Genomic DNA, 19,561 nt, shown 5'->3' on the forward strand with positions numbered 1-19,561 from the left:
TCACAAAGGAAGTGTGAAATAACTCTAACAAATCAATTGAAACATGACATTAAAGCTTAGGACCAGCATTTCCCCGCCGATGGTTCAAACTACGTAGGAATGGTGTGAGTCATAGCCCAACACATTTGGCGACCACACGTTTGGGGAAGGCTACCTCAGAAACCGGTCGTCCAAAGGCTCAGATGTGAAAGTAAAACCTCTTTCAATTCGGTATCTACTCCTGGGGATTAGGCGGACCTGTCCGGGCCGTTTTCATGGTCGCGGGACAGAAAGTGGTTTGCCGCTGCCTTGGAGTCCCCCGCCTAACCTTCACACCGGGATCCCCCCGACCCTGCTACATTTTTCGAGATCAACTCAGGTCGGGTGAGCGCTGGGCCACTTCCTGAAGCCATTTGTTAATTCGGGATTACGTGACAAGGTCAGACACGCTGCTCTTTCTCTGTCGCTGGGGGCGCCGGAGTGTAAGCTCCGCGGCCGCCGCGGCCCAAGCCTTCCGACTCGTCTCCGCCAGGCGCCTGGAGGACCTTCCCAGAATGCCTCTGGGTAACAGGAGGGGCCGGCTGGCTGTGACTCGTTGGCAGGTAGCGCTGCGCGCCTGCCAGCCGATCACGCTGTTCTTCTCCGTCGGAAGGTGATTGGGTGGTATCGCCGAACGGCCTTCTCTCCGCCGGGCCAGCGGGGCGTTTTGCTCTCCGCGTATCGTTGCCGCCGAGGGACATGTGACTGCGGGAGCGGGCTCTGTAGCGAACGCCCTGGAGAAGCGGCCTGCTTCCTTTTCCTGCTGCCGCGCGAGGCCTTCAGCCCGGAGATCGCAGGGGCGCCACGGAGGCTACGCGGCCCAGGCTCACGATGTCGAGGCCGCAGTAACGGTGACTGGCCGATTTGCTCCGCTCGCTCGCTCGCTCCTTCGAAGGTGCCGCCAAGTAAGACGGCTTCCGCGCTTGGGACGGAGAAAGGTGAGGGCTCAACCGGGGGGGCGGCGGCGGGGGGCTATGGGTGTGCGGGAGTGAAGGGGAGACAAAGGCTGTGTCCCGAGGCCTGCGACCGCGCCAGTTCTCGTGGCGAGGCTTAGTGGAAACCAGGCCCCGGGCTCGGTCCGGTTTCCCTCCGAGGCGCGGAGGGACGTCAGACACTGTCCTTCTCGGGAGATCCTTGAAAAACTCGCCGTTTCTGGAGGAACGGCGTTGTTGGTAATACACTCTTGTCGCTTTGACCCAGTTGGCGGAGATTTATTCGTTTGACGAAGGTCTGTGTAACAAAGTTACGCGCAGAATTCCGGGGGCGGATGAGTTCAATCAAGTGCGAGGCTGACCTCGGATTCTCAAGAGCATTGAGAGCGACGCTGATAACTAGCCCTAGTGAAGTGTTTATGATAGCCTGAGCTTTCTTTTGTTTACTATTGGTTGCACGCAGTCACCCTAGAGAGCCTGATTTTGCGCTTCAGTAGTATGTTTGCGAGCGTTGAGCCTCGAAAAACGGATTCTGTGGGGTGGCTAAAGAGAAAGGGTCTTCAGATCCTTTAAGCCTTAATTGTAAATCTGGAGAGAAAAATGCTGTATCTGTATTCATCCGTAATCGTATGGATAGCAGTTGCTCAAGTCACAAAAAATGAGGTCGGCTCCGAAAGGACATGAGTGTTATGTTTTAGAGAATACAGAATATATTCTTTACCTTGATCTAAAGAATTGCTGAATACTGTTTCCATTATTTGATGGGATATGTAGGCCAGTAAGCTAGGAAGGAGGCAAACCTCTTCTGAAAAACCTTGCTAAGTAAACTGTAGGGACTTGTCCAGGCAGTCTCTGAGATTCGAGAATTTAAAAAAAAATTTTTTTTTTAAAGCCTGGGAGGAAGATTCAGGAGATAACGGTTAATGTTAAAAGAATGACATAGTTTTAAATGTGTAAGGGTGTAAGAAAAGTGATAGTAAACTTTCAGTTTCCTTTTCCTGAAATACATCTGTTAGAGGGCACTGATTCTCAACAATTACTGTAAATACAGAGAGTAGTTGAGCATAGACATGTATTCCCTGATGTATATGATGTGATTTGTATGACATTCTAACAGTTTTTGTTACAGGAAAGCATATAAGCATATAATGTCATTATTGGTCTTGCTGTATTCAAAATAGTACATGAAAGATGTCAGTTGAGGTATTTTGAGTCTTCCAGGTTGAGATGAGCACAGCAGGGAGTCATGGTTTGCTAAATTAATTTGTATGCTGTTGTAAGCAACTTAAACTTTAATTGTCCAGTTCAGATAATGAAATTGCATTTTCACAGGTTTTCTGGTTGAGTACACTTTAATGGTATATATTTTTCTGCCCAGAGGCACTTGTAAATGTGTACAGATATGCATTTATACAATAGTAACTTATGTGATAGGAATTATTGCTGCAGAATTCTCCAGTTTGGTCTATTCGGTTTACATCTCTCAACATCTACAGTCAGCATTTCCAGGGGCTATTTTCATTATAATCTTACCTGAAAAGCAGCATATTGGGTAAATATTATTGTTATGAATTCCTCTAACTATGGTAACCACATAACAGCTGGTAGTAGGAATAAGTGAACTTCAAAATATGGAGAAGAGGGACACTTCAGATTTGCATACATGCCTCTTGCTGTACTGTTTTGCCTTTTGCCCCCATTTTGTGCAGTCTCAGCAAAAAGGTATTGCGAGAGCAAAAAAGATTGGCCAGGGCTTAGATTCAGTGATAGAGGCCATTTGATTGAGCCAGGGTGATTCTCATACAATCCAAAAGGGAAGCCATTCTGTTTTAGTTGGTCTTTAAGCACCCATTAATATTTTCAGCAATATGCTGGTTGGGTCTGGCATATAATAGTTTATTTGTTTGTAATTTTTGCTGTATGCTATATCAAGCTCTTGTCTATAGCCCAGTAAATGTGTGGCCAGTATCCATATACTGTCTTAACATTCATAGATCCCTGGAAGTAACCCAATAAAAAATACTAAAAAGTTATAATAAGTCAGGCAACAGAAAACACTGCATATGATAATCTAGGAAGGTCTAAATTTGTTTCAAAACACCATGTGAGAGGCAGCAAAATCCCAAGGAAGATGATTCTGAAGCCTCATATTATTATAGAGAAGACTTAAACTTCTTAGCAGAACACAGATAAGGCAATGCCTGCTGTCTTGATAAAGGATAGCATTGTTGTATGGGAAGAAATATCCTATAACAGGGGTTTCCAGACTTTGCAATACCATGAAATAAAAAATAAATTTGTACATTGCCTCAGGAATAAAGCTAATGATTATTGGGTTTAGGATTAGTCAATAAATATATTGCTTATTAAAAGATACGTAATTTTCATTGTACTTAGACTTCCTTTTATCAACATTACAGTAATTTGGTTGCCTGATCGCCCCTCCCCCAAAAGCTTTTCTATTTTGAAACACAATAACACACACATTTCTATATATGTGTTACATTACTACATAGATTACCACATTCCAATCTAGAAATCATAGACCCATCGGTTTGGTTAACTCTCAAAACTCATTCCAGACTTTGCTCCTTGCTTTGCCTGGACAAACCTATAGGAAGTTTGATAGTGCTCCCACTCTGCCTCTATAAGCCTGATCCATTTTAAAGAAAATCTGTGAGTCCTTTCTAGGTTGCTCATAATCCCTCAGGTAATTGCAACCCACAGTTTGACAACTCCTTCCCTATATGTAATCTGAAGCTGTTTAGGTGCTAAAAAGGCACTGTGGTTTCTGCCTTTAAATAGTGTACCAGTAAAGCTGATAGAGTAGTGGAATAGATTGTTTGGGTCAGACCCTTCAGTGTTACATTTCACATCACATATATTGCAGAAGTAGCTCCATGAGCTGTATTACAGTTACTCACTTTTATGTAAAGAAAGCATGCAGTAATAACCCCAGACTTGCTTTCTTGCCATACCACAAATAGATGGTACAGTGATGACTTTTCTTTTGAAATCTAGAAGTGAAACTTGGATCCAGTAGCACTATGAGACTTTGGTCCTTTTGACCATTACCTATTTTATACTGGTTTCATTCACATACATACCCATCATTCTGTTCTATTTCAGGGTAAGCAGCATTCAGTACAGAAAAGAAGAAGAAATAGTAAGCAAAATATTAGATAAAAGATCAGGTTATGCTGGCACAAATCACTATACCACTCCATACATTCTTCTCCATGCTACTACAGTGTCCATACGTCAATTCATTAACTGCCTGTCAACTCCTTTCCTCTCTCTTTTTGTTGATCTCATCAACTCCATCCAAACATGATTTTCTTGCTTTGCTCCTTCCTCCATTCACTTTTCCTTCATGTTCATATAACAGTATTTGTTTTGTGGCTCTATCATGTACTTTTTTCTTAGTGGTCACACATTTTTGCACTTAGTATACAGTCATTCAAATTCCATTCATTCACAACCCTACCTCTTCTTGTTTTATACACATTCTGTTAAATAAACTATTCCCATGCATTCAAATTTCTCCTAACATCCTGAACTTTCACTACCATATGAGAACGTGGGCAGAATAAAGTGTTTATATACAACTTTTGCTTTCTATCAAGTTACACAAATTCATGTACTTGCTTTCATTTTTCACCATTTATTTTGCAATCATTGCAATTGTTCACTCCATATTTTCTGTCAAATACAGCTGTCTTGGTCTTCAGTACCATAGATTTGAAATCTAAACAGTCTATCTGCAAATTATTTAGATTCTCAGCCAACAGGAAAGATGACAGAGAGCAGGAGCCATGGACAGACTGTCATCATAATATATGGTTGTACAGCATGTCAGAAGAACGTTTGGGTCAGCACTTACCTGGATTAAGGCTGGATTTGGTTTTGGACCTGGATTTGGACCTGCTTGGGTTGTTTTGACCTTTGCTCCTGGAGGAGTGGGCCGGAGGAGGGGCCACACCTGCTACCCTTGCTGTGCTGGCCATGTTTGCTGCACCTGTGGGCCTGGCACTTGCTGTACTTGCCATGCTTGCCACACTTGTGGCCCCTCTGTATGCTGTGTTCTCTTTGCTACTGGCATTTTTCCCCCCATGGACTTTTCCTTGGTGGGGGTTTGTCAGGGCTGTGGGGATGGGCCTTGACTGGCTGCTGGCTGGTGACTGGCAGCGGTGGAGGACCAGGCATTTCTTGTGGCTGGTCGGCTGTGCTGAGGGATTCCAGTCGCATGCCGATAATGGAGGTTCTCTGCCCACTGTGACATTGTGTGATCCTGCGCCATGGCAGCTGTTCATCTGAAAGGCCAACTAGGAATCTGGGACTCTGGAGGTACTGGTGATGGCCAGACTTGGGGGGAATAAAAGTAGAGTGGTAGATTACTGTGGACCCTCCCTCCTGTGGAGGCCATTTTGCCATCTCTTTTTGCCAGTCCCAGAGAGAAAGAAGCCGATGCAGAGATTGTTGACTGCTTTGGCCTGGATTCCATCTATTGGCTAAATGCCTATGACTGTGGACTGCAGTTTTCCACTGAAAACTGAGTCTCTCCTCTGGGGAGAGGTGGGCCAAAGTATTATGGTGGTGATGGGCATGGGAAGATATGGTAGGAGATGGGGAGCAGGCTGTGAAACACGGGACCAATGTCTTATACTGGTTTTGAGTTCCAGCTCCTTGGTCTCAGCCCCTGAACCCAGTCAGCAGACCATCAGAGGCACTGCCTTTAGCTGCTACTTCTAAATTCTAGGTCGGTCTGTAATCAGGCCTCCCTCATTTGTGATTTAATCATTTATGAGATGGCTGACCTGGCATAGATTACCAAGACCAGGCTGGGTCCAGAAGGGGGGTGGCCGTTTTGGAGATATCCCCAGCTGGGTTTCGGGTGTGGCATCAGCCAAAACCCTGGGGCAGAGGTAGAGGTGTGGCAATTGTCATCTGGGAGTCTCTTATGGCTTTTAGGGATACTGCACCACAGGTCACTGGGTGTAAGACCCTGTTCATTAACTTAGGCTCTAGGGATCAGTTGGGATTGTTGCTGTTGCAACAGCCTCCCTGCTGCATAGCAGATTCCCCTGCCTGAGCTCCTTGACTCCATTTCTAGGTTGGCAGTGGAATTCCCCAGACTTAGGGTCTTGGGGTCTTCAATCTGCCTTCTCTAAGAGTGGGGTCTGAGATGGCTTAGGAGTTCATGGCCACCTTGACAGTCATGGGCTTATCCCAGGTCGTCCAGAGCCCGACACAGGACACTGGTCACATACCAGATCTGGTGTTCCTGTCAGAGCAGCTAAGTGATCTGAAATTGGGGGAGCTTTTTGTGTCTGCCTTGTCATGGTGAGATCATACCCTGATTACCATGGGATTCTCTAGTGTCACTATCCACTGCAGGAGGCTGGACCCATTAGATCAGTCTGCCCCCGGTGACTTATAGACCTGGATGGGTTTCAGACTGTCTGCTGTACAGTCCATCTGAGCCTTGGTCACTGCCTGGAATAAGAGGGCAGTTTAGTCTTTGGACTGGATTGAGCCTATGCAACCTCTCCCCTCATGGATCCATCACTCCCATGGTTCACGAAAGATTTAAGGGAAATGAAATGAGAGGCATGTAGAGTGTCGCTGGGGTTCAACAGGGGACGAACATGGGTTAGAGCTGCTATTAAGGCCTACCTTGTGCCTGTAAGGGCGGCAAAGCGTCAGTACTTCTCCATCCTTATGGTGTCTGTGGAGAGCCGTCCTGCGGCCCTGTTTTGAATGAAGCATGTCCTTTTGGGTAGAGAGGCTTGGAGAACCTGTTGCGGGGGCATGCAGAAGAATTTGTTCAGCATCTGTCAGAAAAAGTTGGATCACAGTTGGATGCTGACCTTGTTGCAGGTCCAGGGGAGATGCCTGGGGAGGAGTCTTGCCCAGTTATCTGGGGTCCTTAAGACTGTGAGCTCAGCCATCTGTTCATTAGATCCATGCCCCTCCTGGCTTGTTAAACCAGCCTGGGGGATGTGTGTGAGTGGGTTCTAGCAGTGGTGAACTCTTCTTTGAGTGAGGGGTTGATCCTTTATCTCTTAAGGAGGCCTTGGTTCACCCCCTCCTCAAGAAGCCATTGCTGGACCTCATGATACTGGACAATTTTTTTCCAGTATCTAATCATCCCTTTTTGGGGAAGGTGGTTGAGAAGGTGGTTGAGCAACAGCTTCAGAGGACCTTGGATGAAGTGGATTATCTGGATCCCCTTCAGTGATGATTCAGACTCGAGTATGGGACAGAAACAGCATTGGTCGCACTTTTGGAACTTCTCTGGTGAGGGCAGGATGGGGGTTGTGATCAATCCTTGCCCTACTTGTCTTTTCTGAGGCTTTCGATACCTTCAACCATGGTATCCTTCTGGACCAGTTCAGAGGATTATGGGTGGTGGCATTGTGTTGTGCTGGTTCACTTCCATGTCTCTGGAGTCAATTCCAGTTGGTGGTGATTGGGGGGGGAGAGATCCTGCACTCAGCCCCTACTGTGTGGGGTGCCGCAGGGTTCAGTGCTGTCTCCGCTCCTATTCAACATCTACATGAGGCTGCTGGGTACACTCATCCATCGCCATGTAGTGAAATATCACTACACTGATGATAATCAATTATGCATCTCTACCTCTGGTGAATTAAGCATTGCCGTGGACATCTTATCCTGGTGCCTGGAGGCAGTGAGGGTCTGGATGGGGAACAACAGGCTTCAGCTGAACCCTGGCAAGACTGAGTGGCTTTGGGTTTGGGGGCCTGCTGGTTCTTGAACTATGCCATCTTTTGTGCTAGATGGGGTTGCACTACCTCAGACAAGCCCTGTGCGCAATCTGGGGGTCCTCCTGGACTCATGACTCCTGCTCAAAGAGCAGGTGGCAGCCATGGTTAGGAGGGCCTTTACACAACTTTGTATTGTGCACCAGTTGTAGGGGGCTCTGCTCATGGTCACTCATGCCCTAGTCATCTCCTGATTGGGCTACATGGATCTGCCCTTGAAGAGTATCCAGAAACTTCTGCTGGTGCAAAATGCAGCAGTGAGGGCAGTTACGTGTGTCCCTAGAACAAAACACGTTAACACCTCTGCTTCACAAGCGAGCAGAGGTATAAAAAGTCTGTTTCCAGGTCCAATTCATGGTACTGGTTTTGACCTTTAAAGCCCTACATGGCATGGAGCCGGGTTATCTGAGGGACCGTTTCTCCCTGATTGTATCTGTCCATCTCATCAGATCTGGCAGAAGAGGCATGCTGTTGGCTAGGGAGCTACATTTGGCGGGAACCAGGAGGTGGGCATGTTGATTTTCCAGAAGCCCCTCAAAATCTGGTTATGCCATCAGGCCTGGGAACCCCAGGGGACCAGTGAGATATTGAGGTGGCTCCATGATTATTAACATCTGTTGTTCTCTCTTAGCCTTGTGTATTTTAATTTTTTTCCTAATAATTGATTTTATATATTATTTGTTTTTAATTTTATTGTACACTGCCCAGAGTAACTTTTTTGTGAAATGGGCAGCCATATAAATTTGACTAATAAATAATTTGACAAATAATAGCATGGCATTATTTGCATACAAAAGTATGCACACATTCCGGTTTCCAATCAACATGCCTCTAATGTCACCTAAACTTATATATTTACCCGCTATTTTTTTAAACAATCCAAGGATGGATTAGTATTGAACCATTTGCTAAGCATTCTGTTTATCCTCACACATGCTTGCTCCTTTCCTTGCTATTTTTTAGCATCTAAATAATGCCAATAGGTGTGGCTATCCAAAACATAACAACAATATGTTGATGATAGTAGTAGCATTACGATTTTTTTTTGTTGTGTGTTTACATCTAAGTGCAGCATAAGACCTATTTTTCCTTCACAGCAACAAACCTGTGAAGTAGGTTGGGCTGAGAGACAGACAGACAGACAGACACTGGCCTAAAATCACCCTTTGAGCTTCCATGGCTGTAGGTGACCTAGAAACTAGATCTCCCCACTTTCTAGCATTTAAACAATATACCCCATGACTAAGTATAGTTAATTCATTATGATTTTTTTCTGTTACTTTGGTGAGTTATTGTGGTTCTTACATAATGTACCCTGGATGTTTTCAAAATGGTTTATATCTTGTGAATATCACTGTGTTGCAGCAGGATATAAATAGAATGAAGTCATTCAATCAGAAATAGATTAAAAATTACACATACACACCCCCCCTACTCTTGTCAGATTTGGTAACCAACCTTTAATTCCATATTTGTGCAGAACTTCCTGTGTTTCAAGCCTGAACACTTTATCAAACATTTTCTCTAAATCAACATACCAAAATGTATAAGCTTTCTTTCTCACATTCGCACATTTCTCAGTGACATGCTGAAGTATCTGGTCTGTAACCATCCCTGCCCACCCCTTCAGAAAGTCACAAGCATTTCTTAAACTGTGTTCATTATCACCATAATCCCCTTTCAGTAAGAACTCTACCAAATCTTTCCAGGCTTCCCAAGTTTAACAAGTAACTGTAATTTTTGTATTCACTCTTACTGTCTTTTTCTTTGTACGACAGCACAGTAATGGCATTCTTAGGCATGAAAGCCAGCTGGGTAACTTAGGGCCATCACTCTCTCTTATCCCAACCTACCTCACAGGGTGGTTGTGGGGAACATAGGAGGCAACGGTATTAGGTAGGCTCACTGCCTTGAGTTATATATATAAAAAGGTGGGATACAATAATAATCATAATCATTCTTCCAATCATCAGGCACAAATAAAGTCTTCATGCATATGTAAACAAGTCACAGAGCCAGTCCATAAGCAAACCACTTTCATATTGTAACATTTTTCAAGTTACATTGACCACACCTGCTGCCTTACCATTTTTCAACATTTTCACAATATTTATGCACATTCAGGCCACTGTTGACTTCTGGCACCAATAGTATCTATGCAAATTCACAATTTGTCACTCATCGCATTGCTAGTAACATCCAAAGGTACTTGTGATCATGAAAAAAATACAAATAGAAGAGTGAAAGAAATGACACAATAGCACTTAAGCTAACAAGAAAATTATCAGTGTGTTGTTGTCTATGGATGCTCGTGCATAGTCTGCTTAGAGAATTACACATTTAAGAGAGAATACCTTGGTAGTGTGCTTTGTAAATTTATATGCACTTTCAATATATAGGAATACTTTATTTAATGTGTGATTTATGTATTTGTTATTCAGTGTTAAAACACAATATTGCCTTATTTTATTATAAACATTTGATATTCTGATATAGAAATAATATCTATAATTTATAATACAGTGTTGTATGAATATGATTTGAAGTTGGCTTTAAATAATTTAATATATGATGTTGGTCTATTAAGCTTCTTATTAGGAAGCATTTAACTTTTGATGGTCCTATTTTGCAGGTAGTATTTCTTAAGCAGAAATGAAGAGTAAAAAGCAATCTGTACAAAATGCTGAAGATGACAAACATGAGGCTGCAAAAGGTAGCTGATCGATTTTCTGAAAGAACTAAGACCCAAAAACACAAGTTCTCCAATATATTTCTAGATCCAACCTATGCATTATTTTATAGATACTAACATCTTTCTTCTGAGACTTCTGGATTTAGCTAATTACTACCTACAAGTCTCATCTTATAATTGATAATATTAATAAGGGGTGGAGGGACTGTCCAATCAAATTCTAGTTGAGAATTTCCCTGCTTTCCAAAATATTACTGTTGTTGCTGTTATCACAGACTAACATTTGAAAAGGGTTGTCCATGCCATCTATTGTTATCCTGGGATAACAAGTCTTTGAATTTCTTTTATCTCGTGACTCACTTGTAATCCATGAAGAAATAAGACACTGTACATGTGTCATTAGAAAATGATTCAGTAAAAATACCTTGGACATGTAGATTTGTTGCTTATTCTAGATGCACACTAGATATTAACCCAAAATAATTGGATGTTCCTTAAATTTCTTGGGATTTCTCCTTCATGTAGAGGTGTACTGTTATCTCAGAAAATCAAGTTCTGACCAATTGAACACAGTTGAATTTCGGATGAAGAGTGTATATTAGTCTCTTTGTATACATACTCATAGAGATACAGATGTACACATACATGCACCTGTAGATTATATTACTTTTTAATTGTTAAATTATTTGTTGGTCTGATTTGCCTGGGTTTTAATAGAAGTCAGAAAATTTATAAAATATCAAATGTACCCAAATTATTACTAAATCATGATGAACAAGTGTGTTTTGTTTAATAATGTTACTGCATTAATGATTATTTATCTATTGGCAAATATAAAATACAAATGTATCTATATTAGATGCATGCAAAACAAACTGAGAAATTGAATATGTTTGATTCTGTTTTGGTATCATAATCCTTTGAAATTATGTGGTGGAATTCATTCAAATGCATTTTTAAAAATCACAATAGCTTTTAAAAAGGATTCATAAACTTTATTTTGGGTATGTTTCCTCTTGGTCACTGCAAACAATAGGTCAATATAGGTTTCACTTGACTGACATAGGTGATAAATCCAATAAATTATAATATATATATATAAAGTCCATATAATGAATTTTAGATTAGCTGTTGTTCAAAATAACATATATAATTTAGTTTGATTTTTTTTATTTTCCTTGTTTTGTATTTAAATTCTGAGAGGATTGCACAATATGCTGAAGATACTGAGCTAGATCTCTTTCAATCTTGATTTGTTTTGCAAACAATTCAGTATTCTGTTTTTCAGTCTACTGTTTAGAATATAGCTATACATCCATTATTTCAGTCTATTTATAATTTCTGCATTTCATAACAGGTGAAGAGAATGAAGAAAACTGTCCTTGTTCTTCTAACTTTTTATCTGATGAAGATGATCGCTGCCCAATCTGTCTAAACTGTTTGGCAGAGCAGGAAGTTGGCTTTCCTGAAAATTGCAGCCACATCTTCTGCATGACCTGTATTCTTAAATGGGCTGAAGTAAGTCTTAAGAGCTGCAATCAAATTTGCAAAATAGTTTAACTTTTAAAATCTCTCTTAATAAGTAATGTTATATGTTCTTTTTGCTTTATTCGGCATCCAAACAACTCCATTACTCATGCATATACCAGCTTTGGGCTTGTATTTCTTAAAAATGAAGTTTTCATGTATCATGAAAAGCTGCTTCTGGAATAAATGGATTTCAAAAGCAATATGGATAGATAGTTCAAGTCCAGTTTTTTAAAACAGCTTTGCTGTCATACCCGGCATTCTTAAAGTAGCTTTTTGAGGAATAGCCCAAATGTAAATCTTGCAAATTTTACTAAAGCGATGGTATCACAACATTAAATATGGCTAAGAAAGGGCCTTCATTTCTTAAAACAGCTCTTGTAAATGGTAGTATCACTTGTCTTCTTCCATTCTGAAAGGTATTATAGTAACTTTTTCTGATTCCTTGTTGCTTTTGATTTCCATGGAAGCTGGATCATTGAGAAAGGATATGTCCTTTCAATTTTAAAATGTCAATCAATTTTGCTATTACGGTGGCATCTCACTTTAGCTTATGCCCTAAAACATGAGCACACAACATTTTCTAGATTAAGGCCACAGTTGGGCTTTGAGTCATGTATCCTGGGGCAAGATAAAAACAAAATTTATTTCACCTATATGCCAGCTAATTAAAATTAAATATATGATCCATCTTTAGTCATGCATTCAATAGTGTCCCCCTTATGTTGCATTAAAAGGTATAATTTGGGGTCTGCATGTGACCTCAGTTCCTCTGATTATATACTCTTTCTGTAAACAATTCCAAATAATTTTGTAAATAAGCCAAATAATTGTATTATCCTGGAGCAGGAATCTAACATCCCTCAACATTGGCTGTGTTGCTTGGGACTATAGATGGTCCTTGTTTAACAACTACTCATTCAGCGACTGTTCAAACTTATAACAATGCTGAATGAGTGGTAGTTATGACTGGTCCTTGTGCTTATGTCAGTCACCGTGCCCCCGTATCACCCGATCACCATTTGCAACCTTCTTTGCTGGTTTCCTACAAGCAAAATCAATGGGGAAGCCAGCAGGAGATCACAAATGGCAACCATGTGATGTCCTCGTTTAATGACCTGTGGTGATTTACTTAACGGCAAGTGCTAGAATTCCATTGCTAAGCGGTGGGTCACATGACATCACACTTTATGACTGCGTCACTTAGCGACAGAAATTCTGGTCCCAATTGCTGTCGTTAACCGAAGATTACCTGTACTAAGAATTGTGGTTTAGAGAATTTAAATAGGCTTAACGTCTTAAGAACATCAAGTAATTATATAGTCATATATTCAGAATAAGCCCAATTTCATTCAGTAGGACTTAATTCTTTTATTAAAGATGTTTTTAAGAAGAAAGAAACAATACAAATTTTAGAGAAGAAAGAAAGAAAATAAATATTGAATAGATAAAAAAATAAGAAAGAAAGATAATAAGGAAAAAAGGGAAAGAAAAGAAAAGGTTATAAAGAAGTGGCTTCCAATCTTCTTAACAGTGGGTTATAAATGCATTTATATTTACTCTCTCTGTCCAAGATTACATCATAATTTCCTTCCTTCCATAGTCTACCTCAGTAGGATTTAATTCTGAATAAATAAGCATAGTATTGTACACAAGAATTCAATTTCTTGTCTGGGCAGCTTGCTTTTGTACTTTTTATTCATTTATTTAAAATATTTATATGACTGCTTATCTGGTCCTATGAATACTTATGGTTATTAATGGTTATTTTAAACATGTACCTTAAACTTGTTACTTTCTTATGCTGTTCAGGACTGAAGAAATATTCTCTCTTCTTTGTAGTTGGAGACTAAAATCCAGAGTTTCTATAATTATCTTAAATGCTCTTCCAAACAGAAATGTAGAAGATACCTATCTGACATCTAGCTTATACAGAGAATTGATGTTACAGAAAAATATTCAGCCATGTGACACACATCTCCTTTATTGCCATTAAACAGCCTAGATCACTGTTTCTCAGCCTCAACAACTTTAAGATGTGTGGACTTCAACTCCCAGAATTCCCCAGCCAGCCATGGGAGTTGGAGTTCGCACATCATAAAACTGCTGATGTTGAGAAACACTGGCCTAGATACAGGTTTATCACTGTCGCGTTAAAAATTACATTGGATCATAAGATCATAATGTTTTTTGTAATACTTTTGAATTTTCAAATTAAACAAGATACCAGAGCAATACTAGAACAAATAATAATAATCTTTACTTCTTGGCAAAAAACATGAAGCTTCAGTCTAAGCATTCTGTAACAACAGCAGCAAAACCCCTTTAGATGCAATCTGCATAATTCATCCAGAAAACACCAAGAGTTTTTTTCCTTCTGATACTATTGTAAAAACATTACTGTTCAGAAGTAAGTCGTTTTTAATTAACTATTTTTTTCAGTCCCACTAGGAAGACCAGACCAGAAAATCAATTCCTATATTTTATTGAGATAGGCTAAAATAACAGAATCTTACAAGCCTGGTTGGATTTTACCTCCTCTCCTTCTTGTACCCCAGTAAGTCAGAGAAGAGCCTACCTGAGTCACTTCCGAATATTCTCTTGCTCCCCAGGACTTAAAGAATGTTTCAGCCCTCTTTGCTTACATAACAACTCCTGCATATTTCTGTCAAGGTCAGCTCCCTTACTCTCTGCAATTAATTGCAGCCAAATTGATGCTACAGTATATATGGTAGAAATAAGATCCCATAGTCAGTCTGGAGTTGGGTGCCACCACAACCAAATAAATGAATTGTGTATATGTATATGTGTAATTATTATTTTTTATTTTTTGTTAATTAGAAAATCAACAGAAAAAGCAAAAACAAAAAAAAAGGAAAGGAATACTTGTACATACATTAAAAACATACATAATATTGTAATCCCTAGCTCATCTATGTTATTTATCTTTGTGGTGAATTAATATTGTTATTTGTTGCATTATCTTTTCAGTAAGGTAAAGGTTAAAATAAAAATTCAAAGAGTGAAATTTGATGTACTGATTGAAAAATACACAAACATAAAATATAAAGGACTTTATAGGAAATGTTCCCCCTTTTTTCTCTTTTTCCCCTGACCACTGACTGCTTCTTATATATTTTTATACCATGCTTGAAACATCTACAATTATTGCTCATTTCTACTTGTTGTTTTAATTTTTTTTAAACAGTTCCTTCAAAAACCATATTCTAAGCCTCTTAGCTTGCCTTGACATGTAATATATTTTATATAAAGGAGCCATTCCTGTTTGAATTAAATAAATAAATTCTATTGCCCTTACTAGAGATGAGTGTTAACATGTATGTAGTAATTGCTTCTGTATGTTCATTCAGCTTCAATCAAGGTTGTGCAATTAACAAGCATATTAATTTGCCTGTTTCAGTTAGTGTCAACACATTAAAACATTTGGTTAATTACTTATCCCCTTTGGAGAAATTACTTGATTTTAAATTTAAATAAAATTTGCATATTAATATCCCACTTTGGGTAGGCTTGAGGTAAAGATATTTACAGTGGCTACAGTTTCAGATGAGGTAGTGAAGTTATAAGCCTTTTTACTTAACTATCCATGTGAGTAGATCAATAGGTACCGCTTCGGCGGGAAGGTAACGGCGTTCCGTGAGTCATGCTGGCCACATGACCCAGAAGTGTCTATGACAACGCCGGCTCCAAGGCTTAGAAACGGAGATGAGCACCGCCCCCTAGAGTCGGACATGACTGGACTTTACGTCGAGGGAAACCTTTACCTTTACCTTTTATCCATATTTAGTAGAGTTATTTTATCTGTATATATGAGAAAAATCATCTAACAAAACAGCTCCATTCTTGTTAGAAGGAAAAGCTATTTAGACTTCCAAAACAGCCTTAAAATGAAACTTACACTGTTGACTTCCAGACCCCCAAATTAAATTTTGTAATTGCTAAACATTCAAGGGGGATATCTAATAGTGTTATTCTGCTCATGGAATGATTCTTAATTCTTCACATTCCCTGGTAAATCAATTCAAGGGCTATCTGGGGCAGATCTGAAGCATTTGTGGGGTGTTTGTGTGAAGAAAACAGTCACATTGCACAAGCAGATGTCAATTCATGTAAGGTTGCATGTTAATATATGTAAATGATAATACTTAGAGCTCTAAGTGGATTCCAGGGTAATACAATGTAGGTTTATGTTTTATATTCCTCATGGAATATAACAGAAACTTGTATTTATAATTTAAAAAAAACAATTTCAAATATTCATTTTGAAATTTTGAAAACTAATTTAAATCTTTCAGACAAGGGCTTCATGTCCAGTGGACCGCAAACAGTTCAAAGCTGTATATAAACTAAATACTTCGGAAGATTCTGTAAAGGTACGTTCCAAGATTTATGGACATTACTTCACAAAATTAGTTTTTCTGATGTTCATTTTCAGTAACAAAAACAGATGTAGCAGCTGCAATTTTAATTCACACAAAGCCTCATCTGTTTTTTCCTCTTCTGCTTCGAAACTCAGTATCATGTCAGAGATTTTGCTTTGCTTTTTTTCTGTGATTGACAGTATATTCTTACCTTGACTCAAAGTTCATTTAGAAAATAATACAATGAATACGTAGTAGTATTTGTATGTACAGGTAGTCCTCAACTTACGACCGCAACAGTGACCAATTTGTTGTTAAGCAGCATGGTCATTAAGCAAGGCATCATGTGACCACACCTGATTTCACATTTTTGCAGCAGTCGTTAAGTGAATCACCGCAGTCGTTAAGTGAATTATGCAATTCCCCATTGATTTTACTTATCATAAGCCAGTTCGGAAGGCAGCAAATAGCGAGCACGTGACCCCGGGACACTACAACCATGGTTAATACATGCTGGTTGCTGGACACCCAAATTTTGATCACATGATGGGGATGCTATGACAGTCAGGACGGTCGTAAGTCATTTTTCCCAGTGCCGTCGTAACTTTGAACAGTCCCTAAATGAATGGTTGTTAAGTGAGTACTACCTGTTAAAGAGCCAGTTTGGTCTAGTGGTTAAGGTGCTGGGCTAGAAACCAGAAGTCTTTGAGTTCTAGTCTTGCCTGAGGCATGAAAGCCAGCTGGGTGACCTTGGGCCAGTCACTCTCTCTTAGCCCAAGAGCCAATCAGGTGTAGCAGGAGAGTTCTAGTCCTGCCTTAGGCACGAAAGTTGGCTGGGTGACCTTGGGCCAGTCCCTCTCTCTCAGCCCAACCCACTTCACAGGGTTGTTGTTGTGGGTAAAAGAGGAGGAGGAAGGAGTACTAGGTATGTCCGCCGACTTGAGTTATTTATAAAAAAATAATAAAGGCAGGATAAAAATTAATTAATTAAATAAATAATAAATGAACATGAAGAGTAAATGGAGGAAGGCGCAAATCATTTATCACTAAACAAACGGTCGTAAGTTGAGGACTACCTGTAATGTTTTAAACAAGTGAATATTCTTATAGGTTCAGTAACAATTTATTTCTAAAGAATAAACATTAGAACAAATTATTTGGAAAACAACTATACTAATTGAAATGTTAACTTCTTTGCAGGTTCAGATAAAGCAACAAATAAGCAAAAAAGATGATCTACTCAGCTGTAATAAGGACAGGAATTGCCCTATGACTATGAAAAACTGCAAAAGGTTAGCAGTACCTGATGTAAACTTTCTTTACAATGTATATAAAAACCTTGTTTTCACATTTGAAACACTTTGATTTTTACTAAGTTTTTGCATATGAAGGTGAAATGCCTTTGCCAGTTTTGCAGTATTAAACTATTCCTAATGGTATGTACCACAGCAGTCTTCACGTTGCTCAGAAGAGACAAATCTGGTTCATTTGCTTGTTTTTTAATGGAGTGGGTCACTGCATATTCTTTTATTTACTAGATTATTCTGAATTATACTTTTATTAGGATATCTTCAGATTTTTTCCTAAAGGAGTTCAGATACATTATTAGCAAGCAGAAAATTAACTGTAATCATAAGTAATTTTTGATATGTTTTTTCAGAAAACAGGAAAATGCTGGCATAAGATTTTTACCAGTAATCTATAAAATCTGGAACCCAAAAGACAGTAAGTGAGCCATTTTGGTCAACTTCTTGGCCTCCTTTGACATTTTCACAAACCATGTTGTTTGTGCTTTGGATTTATTTGCTATTCTAACAAATTATCGTGGGCAGTTAAACTATTGTGAGCAGTGCTTTGAGTATATTTGCTTTTCTGTCAAATTACCTATCTTAAGCAGTTTCTAAAGGGCTTCCTGTATTTGCCTGTGGAAGCAAAAACTTGACAGAAATACTCAGTACCCAATTGAATGTGTTATAGCTTAATCTTTCATGAGCTGTAGCTTAGTACATATCTTGAGCAAATTTCCACAAAGCATGAAATGCTTTGCAAAATCAAAACCTGTTACTCATACAAGTCTGTGTTGATATACATATTTTATCCAGTATTTTGAGGGTATCTTTGCATGCATGCATGTGCTTGTGCTTTCAAATAGATAACATAGATCTAAGCACAGACATATCAGGCAAAGTCTGTACTTTATGACTTGCATCACATCCAGTTTTGTGATTCAAAAAACCTGTTTGGTTTTCAAAACACTATCAATATGCTTCTGTAACCTGTTCCCTGAATTTTTAAAATTCAAGAACTGGGAAATCTCTTGTTAACAATCCAGTGGTCCAGGCAGGCAGTTACTCAGATATTTATCTAGTGATAAATTTTAAATGAATGGCCAAATAGACACCGTGGCACCAGAAATTATCTGTTTAATTCCATTTTGAAATTTTATTAGTAAGGATCAACTATTCCTTTTAGCTTTAAAAAAATCAAAGGATGGAAGACAATATAATAAAGTATATATATAGTTATTGTACATATACTATATGATTATAAATAGTGTGTAAGAAGTAGATAGGGAAAAGTTTCTCTCATAATTTGACATCTGCGGTCATTCAGTAAAGTTTAATTGTTTGAGATTTAGAATGAGTAGAAAGAATGGCTTTTCATCCAATCCATAGCTCATGTAATTCCTCCAACATTGTTGATTTTAAAAGAAGTTTAAACAATTTATGCCAAATATATCTCTCTTTAGCTAGCAGTCACAGTGGTAATATTTCTAGTATTGGAAGAAATATCCTCTTAATATCAATTGCTGGGGAACTTGATCAGGAGTGTGCCATTGTACATGTGGACTTGCCATAGTATCTACTTGGGCCATATGGGAACAAGTTGTTTGATTAGATAAATTTTATATGGGATCCAGTAGGATTCTTGTTATGTTCTTAAATGCTGTGGCAAGAGTATGATGAGGATATGAAAGTTTCCCTTGCAGGGAAATTTTTTAGTATAGTATACTGAATTTCAGCCTGTTTAGTGAGTTAGTACAGAGATTAAGGAAGAAATACATATTTTATATTTCCTTCTGGATAACTATCAAATAAACTTTAAATAAGTTCGGTTTTTTCTGCATTGAGCTTTTCCAGTAGTTAAATACTACAAAAGAAATTCTTCAGAATTAATTAGAATTAGTAATTATAATTGCCTTAAGGCTTAAAAGATCAGATTGAA

The 19,561-nt window shown here is 39.2% G+C and overlaps 1 protein-coding gene across 2 annotated transcripts in view; it reads left to right on the forward strand.

Annotated features, from left to right (window-relative positions):
* Positions 1–546: 546 nt before the first annotated feature.
* The window catches only part of SCAF11 (SR-related CTD associated factor 11), a 50,732-nt gene continuing 31,717 nt past the window's right edge, over positions 547–19,561 (forward strand). Inside the window, exons 1-6 of one of the 2 annotated variants that reach the window (XM_063309382.1) lie at positions 547–956; positions 10,368–10,448; positions 11,785–11,945; positions 16,271–16,348; positions 17,537–17,628; positions 17,997–18,061. In XM_063309382.1, the coding sequence (XP_063165452.1) occupies positions 10,388–10,448; positions 11,785–11,945; positions 16,271–16,348; positions 17,537–17,628; positions 17,997–18,061 (457 nt within the window). In that variant the 5' untranslated portion in view covers positions 547–956; positions 10,368–10,387. The remainder of the gene's footprint in view (positions 957–10,367; positions 10,449–11,784; positions 11,946–16,270; positions 16,349–17,536; positions 17,629–17,996; positions 18,062–19,561) is intronic. The other variant, XM_063309381.1, reaches the window with a different exon arrangement.

The sequence above is a fragment of the Candoia aspera genome, chromosome 7 (assembly GCF_035149785.1).
Source record: "Candoia aspera isolate rCanAsp1 chromosome 7, rCanAsp1.hap2, whole genome shotgun sequence".
In the NCBI taxonomy this organism is placed as follows: domain Eukaryota; kingdom Metazoa; phylum Chordata; class Lepidosauria; order Squamata; family Boidae; genus Candoia; species Candoia aspera.